This window comes from Physella acuta, unplaced genomic scaffold (assembly GCF_028476545.2).
Source record: "Physella acuta isolate Inbredline_101_S28 unplaced genomic scaffold, ASM2847654v3 ptg001156l, whole genome shotgun sequence".
NCBI classification, from domain to species: domain Eukaryota; kingdom Metazoa; phylum Mollusca; class Gastropoda; family Physidae; genus Physella; species Physella acuta.
Window position 1 is genome coordinate 5,792 of NW_026732673.1, and position 21,001 is coordinate 26,792.

At 36.1% G+C, this 21,001-nt stretch overlaps 1 protein-coding gene and 1 long non-coding RNA gene across 2 annotated transcripts; both read right to left on the reverse strand.

Annotated features, from left to right (window-relative positions):
- Positions 1-976: 976 nt before the first annotated feature.
- On the reverse strand, positions 977-4,754 carry LOC131956502 (uncharacterized). The gene is made up of 5 exons (XR_009388968.1): positions 4,385-4,754; positions 2,149-2,263; positions 1,833-1,975; positions 1,414-1,478; positions 977-1,108 (listed from the first exon to the last, which is right to left on the reverse strand). It is a non-coding gene; the product is annotated as an uncharacterized LOC131956502 (long non-coding RNA).
- Positions 4,755-7,297: 2,543 nt separating this feature from the next.
- Positions 7,298-10,996, reverse strand: LOC131956496 (mucin-2-like). Its single transcript, XM_059320970.1, has 3 exons — positions 10,976-10,996; positions 10,437-10,628; positions 7,298-9,649 (listed from the first exon to the last, which is right to left on the reverse strand). Exons 1-3 carry the CDS (start codon positions 10,994-10,996, stop codon positions 7,298-7,300), a joined length of 2,565 nt encoding a protein of 854 aa, XP_059176953.1.
- Between the last annotated feature and the right edge of the window lie 10,005 nt (positions 10,997-21,001).

Below are 21,001 nucleotides of genomic sequence, written 5' to 3' on the forward strand. Positions count from 1 at the left end.
CCTTATGTATAGGTAATCTAATCTCATACAAGTTCTTGAAAGCAACATCAAAGACGAGAAATAAGAATAGCCATCGTTGTCGGCTTATTTAACAGGGAAGCCTTAATCTAAATCAATCAACGACAATGTCTTTAAGACAATAAACCTTAACTTTGCTTGAAATAACAATATCGTTCTTCATTCAGTCAAACTCAACATTATGGCTTCACTGAACTTTGTCATTGAAATGCATGTGTAGTTTGAAATGTGTGTCTGTTAAAATTGTACAGTTGATACCGAATATATCCAGCCTTTTTCTTCTTCGTTCAGTTGCTTTTCTTTCTGGATTTCTTTTCTTATCTTTTGTCAATCCAAGAACAAGTGTTGTATCCCCAAGATAGGTTGCTATCCCCAACTATAGAGCCTCATCTACACGGGAGATTGAACTCAGGACTTCTCGGTTTAGCAACCACAAACTTTACAAGTTCTTGATTTTGGTATTGGCGTGTCAGTTTTCTTCTTTATTTAGTCGACATCTAAAGTTAAACAAAAACAGTTGCCTACCTCAGCAAAAGTCAATGTAGGCCAATTATGGCCAGTGTAGCAATTAGCAACATCAAAGTTGATTTGGATTCCATGCAACACTCATTCCATACTTCTCTAGTGTGGAGGTCTTTATTATTAATATTATCCTGTTTGTTTGATACTTTTCTTTGACTTAATAATAATAAACATAGGCACTTTTTGCCTGGAGTACAAACTGGGTCACAGTATTCTCTGGTAAACAATTAAGTTATTTTCCAAATATGTGCTCAGCTAATAGAAACAGCTTTCCTAGATTGTTTTATTTTTATTTATTTTTTGTTTTTTTTTAAAGGGCTTCAACTGTTTTAATGTCAAATTGTGCTGGGAATACTATAACTACATACTACACTTTTCAGCTTTCAATCACTCGCATCTTGTACACAGTAAGAAAACCAAATACATCAAATTTTGCTAAATAATTTATTTATGCATATAAAGCCAAAAATGAATATATCAGGATTATTGCAATTAACGCCATTTGCAGATTCTTGTTTAACTATGGTAGATGGAAGTATTAGTTGCCTTTCACATCACTTTTCACTTCCTGAAACAAAACAAAATGATTTTCTTAAAAATCCATCTGAAATAATAACATTAGCAAAAAAAAAATCTTTAGTTTAATACATAAAAACAAAACAAGAAAAAAGTGATTGAATGGGATAAATCATGGCATAGATATCTATAAAGTTTTGCTTTAGTGATAAAGGGGTAAAAATTTAAGGTCTTTTAAGTGAAACATAAGCTAGAGAAATAAACTATTTGGCCTAATTTAAATAATTTAATTCCTTTCTCCCAAAACACTACATGTATCCCTAAAAAAAGGAAAACTTAAAATGTATCAATATTTACCTTGTGTATAAACTCTTCTGTACATCTACTGTATCAGCTTGACGCTCATTAGGTATGCCTAGTTCCTGTTGAGCAGTTAAGACAAATTAAGTAAATAATTCAAATTTGTAAGACAAACCACTAAATGATAATGTAAGATATATATATATATATATATATATATATATATATATATATATATATATATATATATATATATATATATATATATATCCTGCTTGCAAATCAGCATATTTTGCAAAAAAAATATTTAAAAAGATATAGAATTATTTATAAAAATACATATTGTATCAATCATCACAAATGACTTGGTCTTACTAGGTAAAATATTTTTTAAATACAATATTTATACAAATAAAAATCTATCTCAATCAACTGTCATGTTCAAAATAAACCAAAGTAAACTTGTGATAACTTACCTGTTTCAAGTTTGAGAGGATTCACCCAGTTCTGGCCACTGAAGCAGATTAGATGATTGTATTGTAACACTTGTGATATACTGATTGCAAATTTTTTCAGTTTTAGTCCTGGAGATCCATGTTGTAGGCATAGACTGTTAAACCTGGATAGTAATATTATAGAAGTAAATTATATCTAGTATAAGTATAATATAAATATTTAAAAAATAAATGACACTAAATTATATTTATCATCATTGGAAATAAAAGTGGTAGAATTAAGTTATAAAAAAAACAAATTATAAAATTTAAAGCAGCTTATTAATAATTGTCATACCTTTTCCTGCTTTTATGTCAAATGTAAGAGGTAATAGAGAATAAACATCTTGTGTCATTTAGTATGCTGTAGTCTTATTACTGGTAAAAATGAAATCTTCCCTTTTTGGGTGAACCTGTAAAAGAGAAATTACAACATGGATAAAAACAATGAATTTCATATCTAATCCTCAACTAGTTATCACCCCAATCCTAACCTCATTTTTTAAAACCAATTTCTAAATATGTTTCAGAACAAATTTATGTTAAGTCTACCTATTTTAATGTTCAGAATACTAATAGTTATCAGAACTACCTCCAGTTGAAATTCAAGATACCTTTATATAAAGTTATTAGGCTGCTACATCTGAAAACTAAGGTCAATGCAAAGACTTCCAAATTAACGATAAGTAGGCTTGTATAGATATTGTATATAATTACTAGCCCAATAGTATTACTCTACGACCAATGTATAGGGCAATGTATCAGACCTAATTCCTATAATTAGGCCTACTAATTATTAAATAATTAATAGATCTAACCGTAGGATAATTACAATTATGGGCCTTAGCTGACATAGAGAGCTGAATACTTAACAAAACACTTTTAAAAATTATGGTAAGCTAAGTGAGTTGAATTATTTTATTTAGATAGGCCTAGGCTATAATATACTCTATAGTGATAACCGCAGAGTAGCATATAATCATAATTTAAAATTAAATCTATACGCAACATTAAGCCTCTGCCTTGTTGCCTAATTAAAAACTAAAGCCTATTAAGCCTTTTCCTAATAAGCCTTTGGCCTAATTTAATAACTTAGCCTAGGCCTATATAATATATAAATAAGCTAAACTACTTGTAAGACCTAATAGACTAATGACTAAGAGAGTGCAGGCCCCTATCCGATATTATATAATATATGCTCTCAATATCATAATATCGAACACTGATTACATTAATTTACATAAGGCTATAACATCTTAACTCTAATGGCTAATACTATTTCTACTAATAAAATAGGCTTGGTCTAGTTTTAACTTATGACAATTATAATATTTTTAGTAGATGGCTGAGCCTTAAATTTAAATACTAAAATAGATTTAGCCTACTATCATACTACTCTGCCTATTGTTGGTCTAATTAATAATTTATTTTTCATTTAGAATTTTAGATCTCCAATACATAACTGGCCTAGGTCCTAAATAAATTATTTTTATTTTATTGAGCCCTTAATGTATAAGATATGATCTGTTTTTTTTTATAAAAATAAGCCTATACAATACACACATGACATTTTTGTTCATTGCTCATGATTCTCAGTCTGAACTAGTGATTTATCTAATATCTAGTACTACTTTAGGCCTATTTAATTATTTATTAGTAGGCTGAATAAAATCTAAGCTATCCTTTATTACTATATTGGCCTATATTATAGGCCTATTATTCTATAATTAATTTATGTTTTCTTTCAATACATAGTAGATCCTGTGGTACCTCAACATTCTAGTGCCTCGACATACGAGATTTTTAAAATATGCGCAGTTGAGTGAGTAATCGCTTTGAGTTACAAGCAAAATTTGAGATACCATATTCTGTGGCTTTCACAGTTCATGGAAAAGAAATACCCCCCAAAAGATGCAAATGATTATTCATCGCAGCTATTTAATTTTAATAATATGCGTCTTACTCATATTTGCAGCATTATGAAAGGGAGAAAGAAATTAACTTCCTGAACAAGTTTTATTTTAAGCTACCAGCACATAAAGGTGACTTAAATAAAGCAGGGCAAAAAAAGAAAAAAAAGCTGTCACGAAAATTAGAGAATCTAGGTCTTACTTAAGCTAACGTAGACGTAATAATTTTATTTAGTATTAGTATTTAGGCCTTACGTTTAAGTCTTAAGCGCCAAGTGCAACAATGCTCAGTGAATTTTAGCCATGGTCCATTGAGTTTAGGAATAATGTATAGGCCTAATGTGTAGCTTTAGTAATTTTTAGACCTAAGCCTAAGCTTGTACATACAGATCTAGATCTACAAACAATTTGAAATAGAAGAGATTTAAAATTGAATAGATCCAAAAGGACAGCTATGCCACGGAAATGATTATCTTTCTATTCTAGATCTAGAATCTATTAGATCTAGATCTCTAGTGCTACTGAAAAATTACTAGATCTAGATTCTAGAATCTAGATCTAGATCTAGATCTAGATCTAGAAATCTAGCTAGATATCTATTATCTAGATCTATCATTTACTTACGAGGCACTAGGCATACTTTTAACTTTTCTCTCTAGTCAATAATGTAGATTTCTAGATTCTAGATCTAAATTTAAATCTAGATCTTGCAGATTTACGTAGGTTATACATCAGTGTAAATCGTTGATCAAGTAGATCTAGATCTAGAGGATCTAGAGATCTAGATCTGGACTAGCTCTCGTCAAAACAAAATGGCTGGAATCTTCAGCTACATTTCTCGTTTCGTTTCTTTTTTTTAACCATAAAATATAGAGTCTTCGGAGTTAAGAGTTTTTTATTAATTCTCTACGACAGTCTCATTTGAGAACGAATGGAAGGGTCTTATTCTCATCAACACTGTTGGAGAGAAACTCAACGTTTTTGTCGTTGAGACAATACGCATGGGGTGTTCGCCCTGTCCCCGAAAATGTCATGAAGGAAATAAGCTGATTCTGCATTTAAATCCTCTTTTATGTAGGAAATGCGATTTGTTTCCCACTGCTTCACACATGTTAATGAGCTGGATATAATGCTCGGCCAGAGGCGTAGCGAGACGGGGAGACGACATAATATGTCCCCGGGCGCCTACCTTAGGGGGCGCCAAAATGGGTTGGAAAAATAAATTGAAAGGTTGAGGGGAGGTGCAAATGGAAATCTTGAGTGGGGGGGGGGGGGTGCAAATCGAAAAAGTTTGAGGGGGGGAGGGTGCAAATCGAAATCTGGAGAGGGGGGTGCAAATCGAAAGTTTGTCCCCGGGTGCCGGGAGGGGTCGCTACGCCTCTGTGCTCGGCTTTTTACAATCCCTGGTAAAACAGCCCTTCCTACCTTATAAATCGGCCTTATTGGATATGGGAGGCAGTAGTATACACTTTCACCTAGGACTGATGTTGGCTATTCTTTATCATCAGATTACGCCCCCCCCCCCCCCCCGTAGAAGAGTTAGTAATCTCCTGGCGTATATTTACCTATTTCTTTTAGAGTTGTTTGTATGGTGCTTATATCGTGATTCCTACAAACAGAGCATGTGACGGAGTGGTCTAGCGGTAGAGAGCTGGACTTCTAACTCGTCAGTCTCGTGTTCTAATCCGAGTTCAAGTCAATAGGCCCCGCAGAGTCCATCCAACTCAGATGGGTACCTAACTCACGTTAGGGAAAGTAACGGCGGCTGGGCATAGCATATCTCTACTTCACTTGCCCTGAAAAGGGAACTTAACTTTAACAAACAGAGCACATATATATAAACGACTGTATCGTGATTCCTACAGAGCACATACATAGTACGAAGTAATGACGCTAGTTGATTTTTTAAAGAAATGCTTTAGCTTTTTAATACAACTTGAAAGAGTATATCTATAATATAAGCGGGCTGAGCGTGTGTCAGTCCTTCCTTCCTTCTGTCATCGCTATAGCTTTTGGAACCATAAAAGTAAACATTCGCACCATGCTGTGCTTTTCAGTGCACCGCAGTGTCTTATTATAAGTATTAGAGTAGGGTTTGTTTATATAGCGGCATAGAGCTATTTTATAATTGCCACGGTTTTTACTCTTTCGCATAACGTCAAGAAAATATTAAATACACGCAAACTGCAAAAACGTATTAAAAAGATTAATGTCAAATATCATTTTCGTTTAGGTTCCCAGAAAAAGTGGATACATTTCCATAAAAGTAGGTCGAAAAAACTAATTAATTCAACTTTTTTTTTTGTGGTAATTTTTTCAAGGGAGGTAATTTGAAAATATATTTAACTCAACAATAATTTAAGTTAATCTTTTTTTTTATTACTACCGCATTGATTAGTCTATGTTAAGGTTCATAATTAAAAGAGAAAAATGTTAAGATTATTTATACTATTTTCTAATTAGTCTATGATTTCTCAAAATCACTATTTTTTGTTTTTGTTTTTTGGTGTTAACAGATGGTGAAATTTTATAATTATAGTATAGATAATAGAGAATGCTGGAAAGACTCTCTCTAGGCGCGGACGCCTGGGAAAAGCGTGTTTTTCGGTGGTAATTCTAATTACATTGCCAATGTGTTTTCTTAGAACCATAAAAGTAAACACCACTTGCCGTACATTCATTTGCATCGCATTGTTTTATTGTAAGTTATGGAGTAGGATCTATTTATGTGACTTAAATTTTTAATGTTGGAAAGGCTGTCTTTGGGCGCGGACGCCTAAAAAAGCGTGTTGTTTGGTGGTGATTCTAATGTTGTGGTTGTGTTGTTGTTTTTTTTTTTGGTTGTGTTGTGGTTGTGTTGTGGTTGTTTTTTGGTTGTGTTGTGGTTGTTTTTTGGTTGTGTTGTGGTTGTGTTGTGGTTGTGTTGTGGTTGATTTTTGGTTGTGTTGTGGTGGTTTTGTGGTTGCGTTGTGGCTGTGTTGTGGTTGTGTTTTTGTTGTGGTTGTGGTTGTGTTGTAGTTGTGGTTGTGTTGTGGTTGTGTTGTGGTTGTGTTGTGGCTGTGTTGTGGTTGTGTTGAAGTTGTGGTTGTGTTGTGGTTGTGTTGTAGTTTTGTTGTGGTTGTGGTTGTGTTGTGGTTGTATTGTGGTTGTGTTGTAGTTTTGTTGTGGTTGTGTTGTGGTTGTGTTGTGGTTTTGTTGTGGTTGTGTTGTGGTTGTGTTGTGGTTGTGTTGTGGTTGTGTTGTGGTTGTGTTGTGGTTGTGTTGTGGTTGTGTTGTGTTTGTGGTTGTGTTTTTTGTGTTTGTGTTGTTTTTGTTTGTTTTGTTCTTTTCCAAAGTTGGTACATTTAAAAAAGATTTACCGTGGCGGAGCACGGGATGCAGCTAGTATATATATATATATATATATATATATATATATATATATATATATATATATATATATATATATATATATATATATCTGTAGTCTAAGTACGGTCGTTCGATATTGTATGGAAATTTCAAAATCATTTTTTTTTTTTGCATTGCTGTTTTTTTTTAGCCCCGTCTATTTCGTTCACATACATGTCGAGCCCACGAGCGTAAAATAGAATACATAAATCGAAAAGTTTGAAGAACATCAGCCAACACCACAACACCAAAGACCAGACACAGACACGAGATACAGATGACCTGGCCGAGAGTTTGGGAACTTGGGCTCGTGTTGTCCATGGAGTTTTTTCTTTGTAAAGTCGCTGTCAGATTGGTCTTTGGGACGTTGAGGCGTTCTTTTATTTGTACTGTGAGGGTTTCTTTAGTTTGTACATTCAATGTAATATTGGGCGTTGTCTGTTTATTTGCACATGTACAACGACATTGTTTTATTTCTGAGTTGACGGCAGCAAAAAGGTTGGTGTCTTCTGCGGGCAGTTGAGTTTCTGAAGATGGTGTTTGTGTTGTTGTTGTTGTTTGTCGTGCATCATTTGGCGTTGTCAATTTAGTTGATTCAAGTTGACTAGAAGGCGTGGTCATCAGCTGGCTAACAGGAGTAGGCGTGGTCATCAAATGACTGACAGGAGTAGGCGTGATTATTGGCTGGTCGACAGGTGTAGGCGTGGTCATCAGCTGGCTGAAAGGAGTAGATGTAGTGATCAGATAGCTGACAGTTGTAGGCGTAGTCATAAGTTGGCTGACTGGAGTAGACGTGGTAATTGGCTGGCTTACAAGAGGGGGCGTGGTCATCAACTGACTGGCAGAAGTAGGCGTGGTAATTAGCTTGCTAACATGAATAGACGTGGTCATCAGCTGACTTACAGAAGTAGGCGTGGTTATAAGCTTGCTGACAGTAGTAGGCGTGGTCATCAACTGGCTGACATAAGTAGGCGTGGTTAGCTTGCTGACAGGAGTAGACGTTGTCACCAGTTGACTTACAGAAAAAGGCTTGCTTATCAACTGGCTGTAAAGAGGAGGCGTGGTCAACAACTGGCTGATAAATGTAGGTGTGGTCATCAGCTGACTGACAGGTGGAGGCGTAGTTATCAACTGACTATAAAGGATATGTGAGCTCATTAACTGGGTGCCAGTGGTGGGCGTGGTGATACTCTTAGCTACAGGTGTAGTTACAGTAGTCACATTGATCATATGTGAAGTCGTACTACTCGACAATAGATTACTGACATGACTGGGCGTGGTCATTGACAAACTAGCATAGTGTGTTGACCAAGCGTTATGCTCTGATGGTGGTTGACTCGTGATGTCTGACCCAATTTCATCCATCGAATTCGTTTCAGTAAACGTTGATTTAATGTTATACACAGGAACGGTTTTCATTTCTTCATTCACCACAGAGGCAGTTGATATTGATTCAACTTCATTCACCAGAGATGTTGATGTTGACTCAACTTCATCCACCAAATATGTTGCTTTTGAGTTTGACTCAACTTCATCCACCACAGGGGCAGTTGATATTGAATCAAGTTCATCCACCACAGAGGCAGTTAATGTTGACTTAACTTCATTCACCAAATATGTTGCTGTTGAGTTTGACTCAACTTCAGCCACCACAGAGGCAGTAGATGTCGACTCAACTTCATCCACCAAATATGTTGCTGTTGAGTTTGACCCAACTTCATCCATCACAGAGGCAGTTGATGTTGACTTAACATCATCCATCAAATATGTTGCTGTTGAGTTTGACTCAACTTCATCCACCACAGAGGCAGTTGATGTTGACTCAACTGCATCCACCAAATATGTTGCTGTTGAGTTTGACTCAACTTCATCCACCAAATGTGTTGCTGTTGAGTTTGACTCAACTTCATCCACCAAATATGTTGCTGTTGAGTTTGATTCAACTTCATCTACCATAGAGGCAGTTAATGTTGGCTCAACTTCATTCACCAATGATGTTGCTGTTGATGTTGACCCAACTTCATTCACCAAAGATGTTGCTGTTGATGTTGATTCAATTTTATCCACTACAGAGGTAGTAGATGTTAATCCTACTTCAGTCAACACAGATGTTGCAGTTGATGTTGACTCGGCTTCATTCACCAAAGATGCAGAAGATATTGAATAAACGTAATACATTGAAGATACCGTAGGCAATTCAGGTAATGTTGACTCGATTGGAATTACTGACTGTGATTCAGAAGATGTTGGCCAAACATTATACTCTGAAGTTTTCACAATAGACAATGATCCAGCTTCAAATTCTGAAGGTAATTCAGTAAAAGTTAAGACTATCTTTGTTAAGTTTTCCCAAACTTCATACACTGAAGATTCCTCCGATAATGTTGACGTGACCTCCAAGGTATCGGATGGGACATTGTTGTCTGTAGACGCCACAGAAGCTGAACTCTCGCAGATGGCGTTGTTTGTCACGCTTGATACAGAGTTTTGGCGAGCCTGCTATAAAATAACAGGGTGTAAATTTAACTGTGTGAAAGTTAACGATGCTGATGGTCACACCCTCAGTGGCGTAGCGAGGTCACCCGGTGCGGCACTTAATGGTGTCACCCCCCCCCCCCCCAGAGGCGTTGCGACCCCTTAAACTTTCGATTTGCACCCCCCCCCCCCCGCCCCTCAAGTTTTTTATTTGCACCCCCCCCCCCCACCCTCAAACTTTCGATTTACACCCCCCTCAAGTTTTTCTCTATATATTTTGCTATTTTTTGCCTTGGTGTCACCCCCCTAAATGGTGTCACCCGGTGCGGTCCGCACCCCCCGCCCCCCCCCCCCCCTCGCTACGCCCCTGCACACCCTACTCTCACGCAAGCTGCAAGAAATTTAGGGGGAAAAAAGGATGCGTTGTGGGCCACCTCACAGCGCGTTAGTCCTACAGCAACCCATCTAGGAGAGAAAACTCTAAAATCAAGCAACTGTTTCCTTGTTGTTTGTTCTTGGTCGGACAAAGGCTATGGAAGCAAATCCAGAAAGAAAAGCAGGCTGAAGTCGGAGTCTACGGCCTCTATAGCGCTTAAGAAGTTGACACGTAATACTTAATCGAAATACCCTCTAACATTTTAATTAAGAACGAAGAAGAAGAAGACAGAAGCGAAAAGTCCAAAACGCCATGCATATTGGACCCGTAGTTGTCCAAGAGACAAGAACCGAACACTATCACTAACCAAACGCTCTAACAACCGACCACACCTTCTCTTTTAACTGCACGTAAAACAGCACAATATATACTCACCAACTCGCCAAATCCCAGAGGAATAGCGTTGCCAATATTAATCATCACATGAGCAGAGACAAAACCACCAAACAGGCATCCGTTGTTCTGTATGGTGTGGCGGGTCAGGTCAGGCAAAGGGACATCTAATGATTGAAATTGGCGATCGCTTTCATACTCCCACTTTGTTACGTTAACTGGTTCCCCGTCAAGCTAATTTGGAGGAAATAAAATGTAGCGTCAGTTCTGGAACATCAACGCTTTAGTTTGTGTAAAGTGTAAACGTTGCTGCAGAAAGCAGTGTTAAGCGTAAAGTTTTGTTTAATAAAGTAAATACTGGCAGCATTGGGGGGGGTGGTGGTGTGGCCTAACAGTAAAGCGCTAGACTGATAATCCGAAAGTCTCGCGTTCGAATCCGGGTTCAAATCAGTAAAACGTCCCTGACTCCACCCAGCTCTGATGGGCGCCTTACCCACGTTAGGGGAAAAAAGGCGGCTGGGCATAGTGCTGACCACACTATCCCTTCATATGTCGTGGTCAATAAATCAGATGAACTCTACTTCAACTGCGCCAAGTGTCATGATGACATTGGATTGTTTGTTTCAAGAGGAACACTGTGGAGTAAAACTATGCAATGTCATTGGAGATTGCTTTGGGGATTTTCTCTACGATCTCTAAACACATGAAACTCACCAAAAAACTCCTCCAAGCAACAATTCCTGTAAGTGACCAATGTCCTAGTTAACTCACCAAATACTCCGAGCAACAATTCCTGTAAGTGACCAATGTCCTAGTAAACTCACCAAATACTCCGAGCAACAATTCCTGTAAGTGACCAATGTCCTAGTTAACTCACCAAAAACTCCGAGCAACAATTCCTGTAAGTGACCAGTGTCCTAGTTAACTCACCAAATACTCCGAGCAACAATTCCTGTAAGTGACCAATGTCCTAGTAAACTCACCAAATACTCCGAGCAACAATTCCTGTAAGTGACCAATGTCCTAGTAAACTCACCAAATACTCCGAGCAACAATTCCTGTAAGTGACCAATGTCCTAGTAAACTCACCAAAAACTCCGAGCAATAATTCCTGTAAGTGACCAATGTCCTAGTAAACTCACCAAATACTCCGAGCAACAATTCCTGTAAGTGACCACTGTCCTAGTAAACTTACCAAAAAACTCCTCCGAGCTACAATTCCTGTAAGTGACCAATGTCCTAGTAAACTCACCAAATACTCCGAGCAACAATTCCTGTAAGTGACCACTGTCCTAGTAAATTCACCAAAAAACTCCTCCGAGCTACAATTCCTGTAAGTGACCAATGTCCTAGTAAACTCACCAAATACTCCGAGCAACAATTCCTGTAAGTGACCAATGTCCTAGTAAACTCACCAAATACTCCGAGCAACAATTCCTGTAAGTGACCAATGTCCTAGTAAACTCACCAAAAACTCCGAGCAACAATTCCTGTAAGTGACCAGTGTCCTAGTTAACTCACCAAAAAGTCCGAGCTACAATTCCTGTAAGTGACCAATGTCCTAGTAAACTCACCAAATACTCCGAGCAACAATTCCTGTAAGTGACCAATGTCCTAGTAAACTCACCAAATACTCCGAGCAACAATTCCTGTAAGTGACCAATGTCCTAGTAAACTCACCAAAAACTCCGAGCTACAATTCCTGTAAGTGACCAATGTCCTAGTAAACTCACCAAATACTCCGAGCAACAATTCCTGTAAGTGACCAGTGTCCTAGTAAACTCACCAAAAACTCCGAGCAACAATTCCTGTAAGTGACCAATGTCCTAGTAAACTCACCAAAAACTGTAAGTGACCACTGTCCTAGTAAACTCACCAAAAACTCCGAGCAACAATTCCTATAAGTGACCAATGTCCTAGTAAACTCACCAAAAACTCCGAGCAACAATTCCTGTAAGTGACCAGTGTCCTAGTTAACTCACCAAAAAGTCCGAGCTACAATTCCTGTAAGTGACCAATGTCCTAGTAAACTCACCAAAAACTCCGAGCAACAATTCCTGTAAGTGACCAGTGTCCTAGTTAACTCACCAAAAAGTCCGAGCTACAATTCCTGTAAGTGACCAGTGTCCTAGTTAACTCACCAAAAACTCCGAGCAACAATTCCTATAAGTGACCACTGTCCTAGTAAATTCACCAAAAACTCCGAGCAACAATTCCTATAAGTGACCACTGTCCTAGTAAATTCACCAAAAACTCCGAGCAACAATTCCTATAAGTGACCAATGTCCTAGTAAATTCACCAAAAACTCCGAGCAACAATTCCTGTAAGTGACCAGTGTCGCGACCAACGTTTCCCCACCAGTAGAGACGTAAGCCAGAGTGTAGCTCATGGACCAGCTGTCTACTGGATGTATCAGGACAAACGCTCCGTCAAAGTCTAAACCGTGAAGAATTGAAATAGCCTTTTCATCTTTTCATAAACAAAAAATACTTCCTAGGTTTAAGATTTGAATTTTACAAGCTTTTAACGAAAATTTTACGAATGTCATTCAAACGACAAATGCTTACCTACACTCCCCTTTGACAAAAGGACTACAAGAATCTGTTTATCAGAAGATATAACGACAACCGTCCCAGTTTTGAGTTCATACTCTACAAAAAATGCGTTCAGTGTTTGTAGTTTGAGAAGTGACGTGTCAAAGGTCAGGTCGGTCTTTTGTTCCGTGAAGACAATCTTAACGATGGAATTTAAATTACTCATTGGGTAGGTGCCGATGACAAAACTTGTACCGTAGGAATCTGATGGTACCATTTGTTCCACAACTTGGTCCTTGAATGCAAATTTGATTAACATTACTAATATCTACAGCAACATTGAGAAAAGGTAATTTCAGTATAGAGAGGTAATCTTCAGTATATATATAGAGAGTGATTCTAATTTAAAACAGACTCTAGTGCGAACAATATTTTTAAATAGAATACCTAGATTACATTTATTACAAACAATTGACACAAAAGCAAATAAACAAAACAAATACAATATATTTACTAAATTGATATTATGGGGACATTCACAACTAAATAAATAAATACTCTTAATTGAATTCTTTTTAGAGACTTGCACGCAATTTAATATATAAAATAAACCGGGAGTGATCTCCCCTAAACTTTCTCGAATATTCTTATATAACTTGGAATATAGACATGATTTTTAATTACTTAAACTTTTAAAAATAGAATAGAATCTCATAGAAAAAAGAATTGCGCACCAAGCGAAAGCCAAAACAAAATGTGCATAATAGTGCGCAATATAATTAGTCTAATATATAAAGCTCAATTCTGTATGTAATAAGTTTGTTTTTCGTTGACATACTTCTATGGATTTAAGTGTTAGATAATTAAAGTCCTTATGGTCTAAATTTATGAGTTAAAAAATTAATATTGAAAGTTTTGGGAAATAATTTTCATTTATCATACTGAAAGTAATAATTTTCGGCATGTTCATTAAACACAAGTTTTAAAAAAATATCATCTTTTACAAAAATTCTAATTATGTCTTTATTTAGTCCTATAGCACTTACTTCCCTTTGATAAATTAGGAAAACACAATTACTTCCCTTTATAAAACCATTGCATTAGTGGAAAAGAATTTACTTTTTATTACTTTGTTTTGGTGTTGGGAAAAAAATAATTACATAATTAGCGGGGATTGATCAAGTGCAAATATTGTAGGTATTTTACGGATAAGCTTGGAGTATTATAATTGTTCATTAAATTGAAACAGGCGCGTTCGTTTAAGTGAGTGCAAAAGACCATGAATAAGTTGGGGTACTATAGTCGTTTATTAAGCTAAAACAGGCGATTCCGCCCCGGGCTAGACTGTGAGCACTTCGCGTTTATGTTCGCGTTAGTGTTTTCTTTGTGTTTAGGTTGGGTTTGCGTTAGTGGTTGCGGATTGATTTGGTTCGTTTTTGTTCTTTCTTTTTTCGTTTTTGTTTGTGTATTTTTAGCGCAATTTCCATTCTGGAGAATTGCGTTTATTAACTCGTCATTTCTGGGAATGGATGGATGAATGAATGTATGAATGTATGGATGTATGGATGAATGTGTGTCCGGGCTTTAAGTCGTATCTCCTCCTCAACGAAGCAATATCGATGACTAGGTACAAAAGCAATTATGTTTAGCAAGTTACGAGGATGAACATAGGCCATAAAAATTACGGGTTTCTTTCATGTATTTCCCGGAAAAGCCAAAAAACCTCGAAGAAATTCAGTTTTTGGCCCATATCTCTGCAACCAGACCACTTAGCGACGTGAAACATGTATCAATCGATTCCTGCCATAATTTAGAACAATATTGCCGAAGAAAGTTTTCAAAAATATCCTTTCGTTCGGTCACAAATAAATTTTGAATTAATTAAAATTTTGAACCGAATTAGTAGGCATTTTTTCCAACCACACCACACGCGTCATCACGTTCAATAGCTGCGCCATCGCGTTCCATGGCTGCGCCATCACGTTCAGTAGGCGCGCAATGGTTTTTAGTCATGTAACTCTATTGTAAATAAAACATGTAAAATACTGAAAAAAATTAATAAAAAACGTTTTAATAACTAACCAATGGTTTTACTAACCCTGCTCTTGATTTACGCTACGACAGAGCTATTTTTAGATAACATAAGGAAATTGCGCTAAAATTGTCACTAGACTTTTTAATTACCTTGTTTTGGGTTTGTATTTGTGTTTTTGGTTGGTTTTGCGTTTTGATTTGGTTTGTTTTCGTTTGCTTTTTCGTTGTTTTTTGTGTGTTGTTATTGGTTGGTATTGGTGTTTGTGGTTGTGGTTGGGTTTGTTGTTAGGTTTTTGTTTTCGTTTGTATTTCTAATTGTGTTAGCGTTATGTTAGCGTTATGTTTGCGTTTTGTTGTTTTGGTTTTTGTTGGTTGTGGTTTGGGTGGGCAATGCCGGGTTTATGATGATTACTAAACACACAGGTGATGGTCTTTAACAGAAAGGTTTTTCACAGAAGCCAGAGCAGGGCCTGGCCGGGACGGCTAGTACTTTATAAATTTACATGCGTTTTGTGAGAAATTTGACAGAAGGTAGAGAATTAGATCTTTTACTTACATGTGAAATTTCATTGATCTATCTGAAATAGTACTCAAGTTATAGGCTTTTGAAAATTTCAAAGTAGAAAAAGTACCTCTTCCGGTTATCGGAAATCACTCAATAGTTGATCAGGATCTACGGTTTTGACAAAATACTTATATATGAAATTTCATCAACCTAGCTGTAACGGTACTCAAGTTATCGTGTTTACACACAGACAGACACACAGAAAGACACACAGACAGACACACAGACATACGGACAAGATTGCAAAATTATGTTTTTCCGTATCAGTGAGGTGTAAAACGTCGAGATTTGTAAAAATCTCATTTTTTTGCACGATTACAATACTTTCTCTATACTTCGTATATACGAGAAAGTAAAAACATGTTTCTTATGAGAACTACTATAGTAATCACACCATCTTCAAAAATCCTCCTACCTTCACAAAAAAATCAAGCTAATATATATATATATATATATATATATATATATATATATATATATATATATATATATATATATATATATATATATATATATATATATATATATATATATATATATTCTGTTACGACCCCCTTCTCTAATCCTTTCGAATTAGTCAGGGAATCGTAAACAAGAAGAAGAAAATAAAAAATTAAATAAACGCCAACTTCAGTGATCTCTATTTATTTCCACAAATTACAACACTTAAAGTTAACCCGCCACCAAAGTACAACAATCAGAAATATACACAACTAGCTAAAACAACTACAGTCCTTAGTACGACTACCCTACTTGTCCCTAACTGTCTAGCCTAGCCTAGGTCTAATACATGTCGTGGCTTTCCACTAGCTCACAGAGACGACCCATGTCCGTCTCCTCTAGACCTAGCTATCCGAGACGAGTCCGTCCGTCTCCGAGTGTGTGCCCGAGTGTCTGACTCGTGAGTTCTGAGTTCTGACTTCTGTCCCCCAGTCTACCCCTCCTTAAATAACGGTCTCCTTTCTTTGTCTTCTCCATCCAGCCTAACCTAATTCGTACGTCGCCACAGTTCTGTGGTATCTAATTAAAAGGTCAGACCCTACTGATAACTTCCTAGATTTTTCTCCAATCCGCCCGCCATACTGTCTCCCCTAGGCTGTCACCAGTAATTAGAATCTAACACAATTATCGTCACCCCTACCCCTCAGGTAGAGATCCCCTGGGATCGTAACAATATATATATATATATATATATATATATATATATATATATATATATATATATATATATATATATATATATATATATAATTACTACCTCGATGGCAATTTTATTTTATTTAGTTACCTGTGTAATAGGCTTAATAGATTATTGCTAAACGTTTATTATCGGTACCGTTACCTGTGTGCTAGAGTTGACAACTGTGAAAGATCCCCCAGCTACAACAGCAACAACACCATCAGCTACAACAACACTCCCCGACATGTCAACAGTAGACCCTAGAACCTGCATGCTGCTGAACGCTGAGATATCAAATTTACATTTGTGTTCGAGATCATTTATATATGTTTTATATTGTATAAAAGAATGTTTTTAAAGGGCACTGTCTGTAGGTATAAATGGTTCGATATATATTTATCTCCCCACGAATAAAAATCTACATTTGTTCATTATGTTTTCATGTTTGGCACACATAAACATCCACGGATTATAATTATACATGGTGTTTTTAAAATAAATCACTGTTTTGGATATTTACGTTGTTTAATAATTTATACCATTAAGGGGAAAATATCACACAGACTAAGGGAGAAAAAAAACATTCGAGCAAAAAAAAAAAAAAAAAAACCTAAAAAACTATCAAACATACGTCAAAAATTTACAGTTGTAATAACGATTTTACAGCATGTTATTTTAGGTTAATGTATAAAGCAAAATATTCAGAAAAAAAATATATTTCTTAAATTTTTCTTACTCTTTTTATAAAAAAAATGTAACGCATTAGCCAGTGTTTTTAAATTTGGCGTAGAGTATCCGCACGTTATAACTAACCGCCAGAACTACAACCATAATAAGCTAATGCTAATTGAGGTTTTTATTAATTTAAAAAAAAAAATGAAAAAAAAAAACTATTAATTTTTTATTTTAAAAAAAATTGAAATTTTTAAAAAGGTTCACCTTTTGGTCATACATAGATCTAGATCCGATTTTAAAATTTCTAAACATTTTCCAATTTCATCACAATTTCTTTCTTTTAATTTTGGGTATAGTTTAAATTGTTTATAAAGTTTCTTAACAATTATCAGAAACTCTGTATTTAGCAAAACTGCGATTGTAACACTAAAATGAGAAACATATTTTTTAAAATATATTTGTTACTCTTTTATAAACAATTTATAAACTTTAGGTATTTGGAATTTGGCATAAAGCTTTCGAATATCATTATCAACCATTTGAATTTTTAAGAAACTTTTAAATTTAAAGCAAAATATCATTTCTTTTACGAGTCAGATTTTTAAAATCCGAAAATTTTCAATTTTAATTATGATAAAATGGGGCGGGGGGGGGGGGGGGGGGGGGTGGAGACAATGGAAATGGCGGGTTTGATGGGGTATCTTTTACCCTTACCTGTAAGATGTTGCGTAATGACGTCACCGTGTCCATACATCCTGGTGCCGAAACTAACTTCAGGTTTCGAGGCACTCGAATACTTTACCAAGGCCAAGGTCACTCGGACTGTGACCCCGGCGTGAGCCGTCACGACCACGATGAAACAGTCGTTGGTCTGGCAGTAGGTGATCACGTGATATCGTGTGGAGAGTTGAGTCAGGGGCAGGACCAGAAAGGTTCCACGGGATTTGGTCTTAGAACTGAAATGTAAGTAACATTGTCATCAAATAAACAAATATAACAACAGATTTTCAAAAAATTCTTTAAACTATCAAACATTATGAAACGGGACGGAGTGGCCTAGCTGGACTGCTAACCCAAGTTCAAGTCAGTAGAAACTGCCTGAGTCCACCCAACTCTGATGGGTACCTAATTCATGTTAGGGTAAGTAAAGGCGGCTGGGCATTGTGCTGACCACACTATTTCTTCACATGCCGAGGTCACAGAAACAAGTGAACTCTACTTCACTTGCCCCGTCGACCATCAGGTCTGAAAGGGAACTTTACGTACTTATATTATGAAACATGTCGTAACATGTCGTATAAAAACATCTTTATAATGACTTTTAAACAACTAAAAACATACCTTTACTTGTTATATTATACATTTACTTTTACTAAGGTTTTGTCAACGCATTACCAATCGTGTATTTTTTTTTTTAGACGCGGCTTTTTTTTCTGGTAGAGCTTTTTGAGGTTAACAAGAGAAGAAATAAGCAAAGAGACAAACGAACGGGCGGACATAGTATGGCTTATTTTAATAATAATTAAAAAGAAGAAATCGGGTTTTAATTTGTTTAGTACAAACATTGTTTAAATGGACTTTATTGGCACCCCTATTAGAATATTTAAAGAAAGGAAATAAGTCATGGAAGTGGTTTGAACATTTGCCAATATATTTCTTATAATAACACATGCAGTTTGTTTTTTTTCCTTTCTCGTATATACGAAGTATAGAGAAAGTATTGTAATCGTGCACAAAAATCACTTGAAATTTTAACAATTTTCACCGTATTACACCTCAGTCCTTCATCACATCCGAAGTATAGAGGACTTATTTTAATCGGGCAAAAATTATCAATCCAGATGTATCAAAATTAAGAGGTTTTGTGTGTAATCCAGTCTGAAAAACTGGGCTTTGCAACTCTGTCCGTATGTCTGTGTGTCTGTGTGTGTGTGTGTGTGTCCGTGTGTAAACACGATTACTTGAGTACCGTTACAGCTAGGTTGATGAAATTTCATATATAAGTATTTTATCAAAATCGTAGATCCGTATCAACTTTTGAGCGATTTCCGATAACCGGAAGTGGTACTTTTTCTACTTTGAATTTTTAAAAAGCCTATAACTTGAGTATTATTTCACATAGATAAATGAAATTTCACATGTAAGTAAAAGATCTAATTCTCTACCTTCTGTTAAATTTTGAGTAATTTCCGTTGACCGGAAGTAGTAATTTACGCTACTTCCGATTTCTCAAAAAAATAATGTAAATTTTAAAAGTACTAATAATATTGCGCACTATTAAACACTCATTTATTTAGCGTTCACTTGGTGTGCAATTCATTTGTCTACGAGATTTTATTCTATTTTTAAAACTTTAAGTATTTAAAATTGATTAAAAATCATGTCTATAGCCCGAGTTCCCATCCCCTGTTGTTTTATATAAGAATATTCGAGAAAGTTTAGGGGAGATCACTCCCGGTTTATTCTTCTAAGTAACAGCCTGTGTTAGTTACTGTAGAACAATCACTGCTGAGGTAGATTTTTTTTTTACAAAATCACTATCAAACTGCAAGAAAAAAAACTATTTTTGGACTGATTTTGGACCCTCTAATTGGCAAGCCCACCTCCCCCCACCCACCCCCACCCCACCCCGCCGCATTGCAGGGTCTGACGCTATGGTAGTTCCTTCCCTTTTTCCGTTATCTTTTGAGTAGCAATATGCGTGTTCTTCTTTTAGCTAAGGGATTTTATAAAAATAGAAATAGTATATAAAACGATTTTTGTTTATTAATAAACTGATTTTAAGATTTATTCATTTATATTAACACCGTAATTTTATTACAATCTTTAGTAACCCTTAAACCTTGTAAAGTCCCTGTATGTAACATTATTGAAGAAAACAAACCTGAAAACAAGTTCTGTAGCAGACACAACTATGTCGCCGTCAGCTTTCACGTACACGGTGCTGTTGGACACACCAGATGCTGACAACATCAGACTATAAGGTAAACTGTGGACAGACAAGTTGACAACATCAGACTATAAGGTAAACTGTGGACAGACAAGTTGACAACATCAGACTATAAGGTAAACTGTGGACAGACAAGTTGAAAACATCAGACTATAAGGTAAACTGTGGACAGACAAGTTGACAACATCAGACTATAAGGTAAACTGTGGACAGACAAGTTGACAACATCAGACTATAAGGTAAACTGTGGACAGACAAGTTGACAACATCAGACTATAAGGTAAACTGTGGACAGACAAGTTGACAACATCAGACTATAAGGTAAACTGTGGACAGACAAGTTGACAACATCAGACTATAAGGTAAACTGTGGACAGACAAGTTGACAACATCAGACTATAAGGTAAACTGTGGACAGACAAGTTGACAACATCAGACTATAAGGTAAACTGTGGACAGACAAGTTGACAACATCAGACTATAAGGTAAACTGTGGACAGACAAGTTGACAACATCAGACTATAAGGTAAACTGTGGACAGACAAGTTGACAACATCAGACTATAAGGTAAACTGTGGACTGACAAGTTACATCAGACTTTAAGGTAAACTGTGGACAGACAAGTTACATCAGACTATAAGGTAAACTGTGGACAGACAAGTTGACAA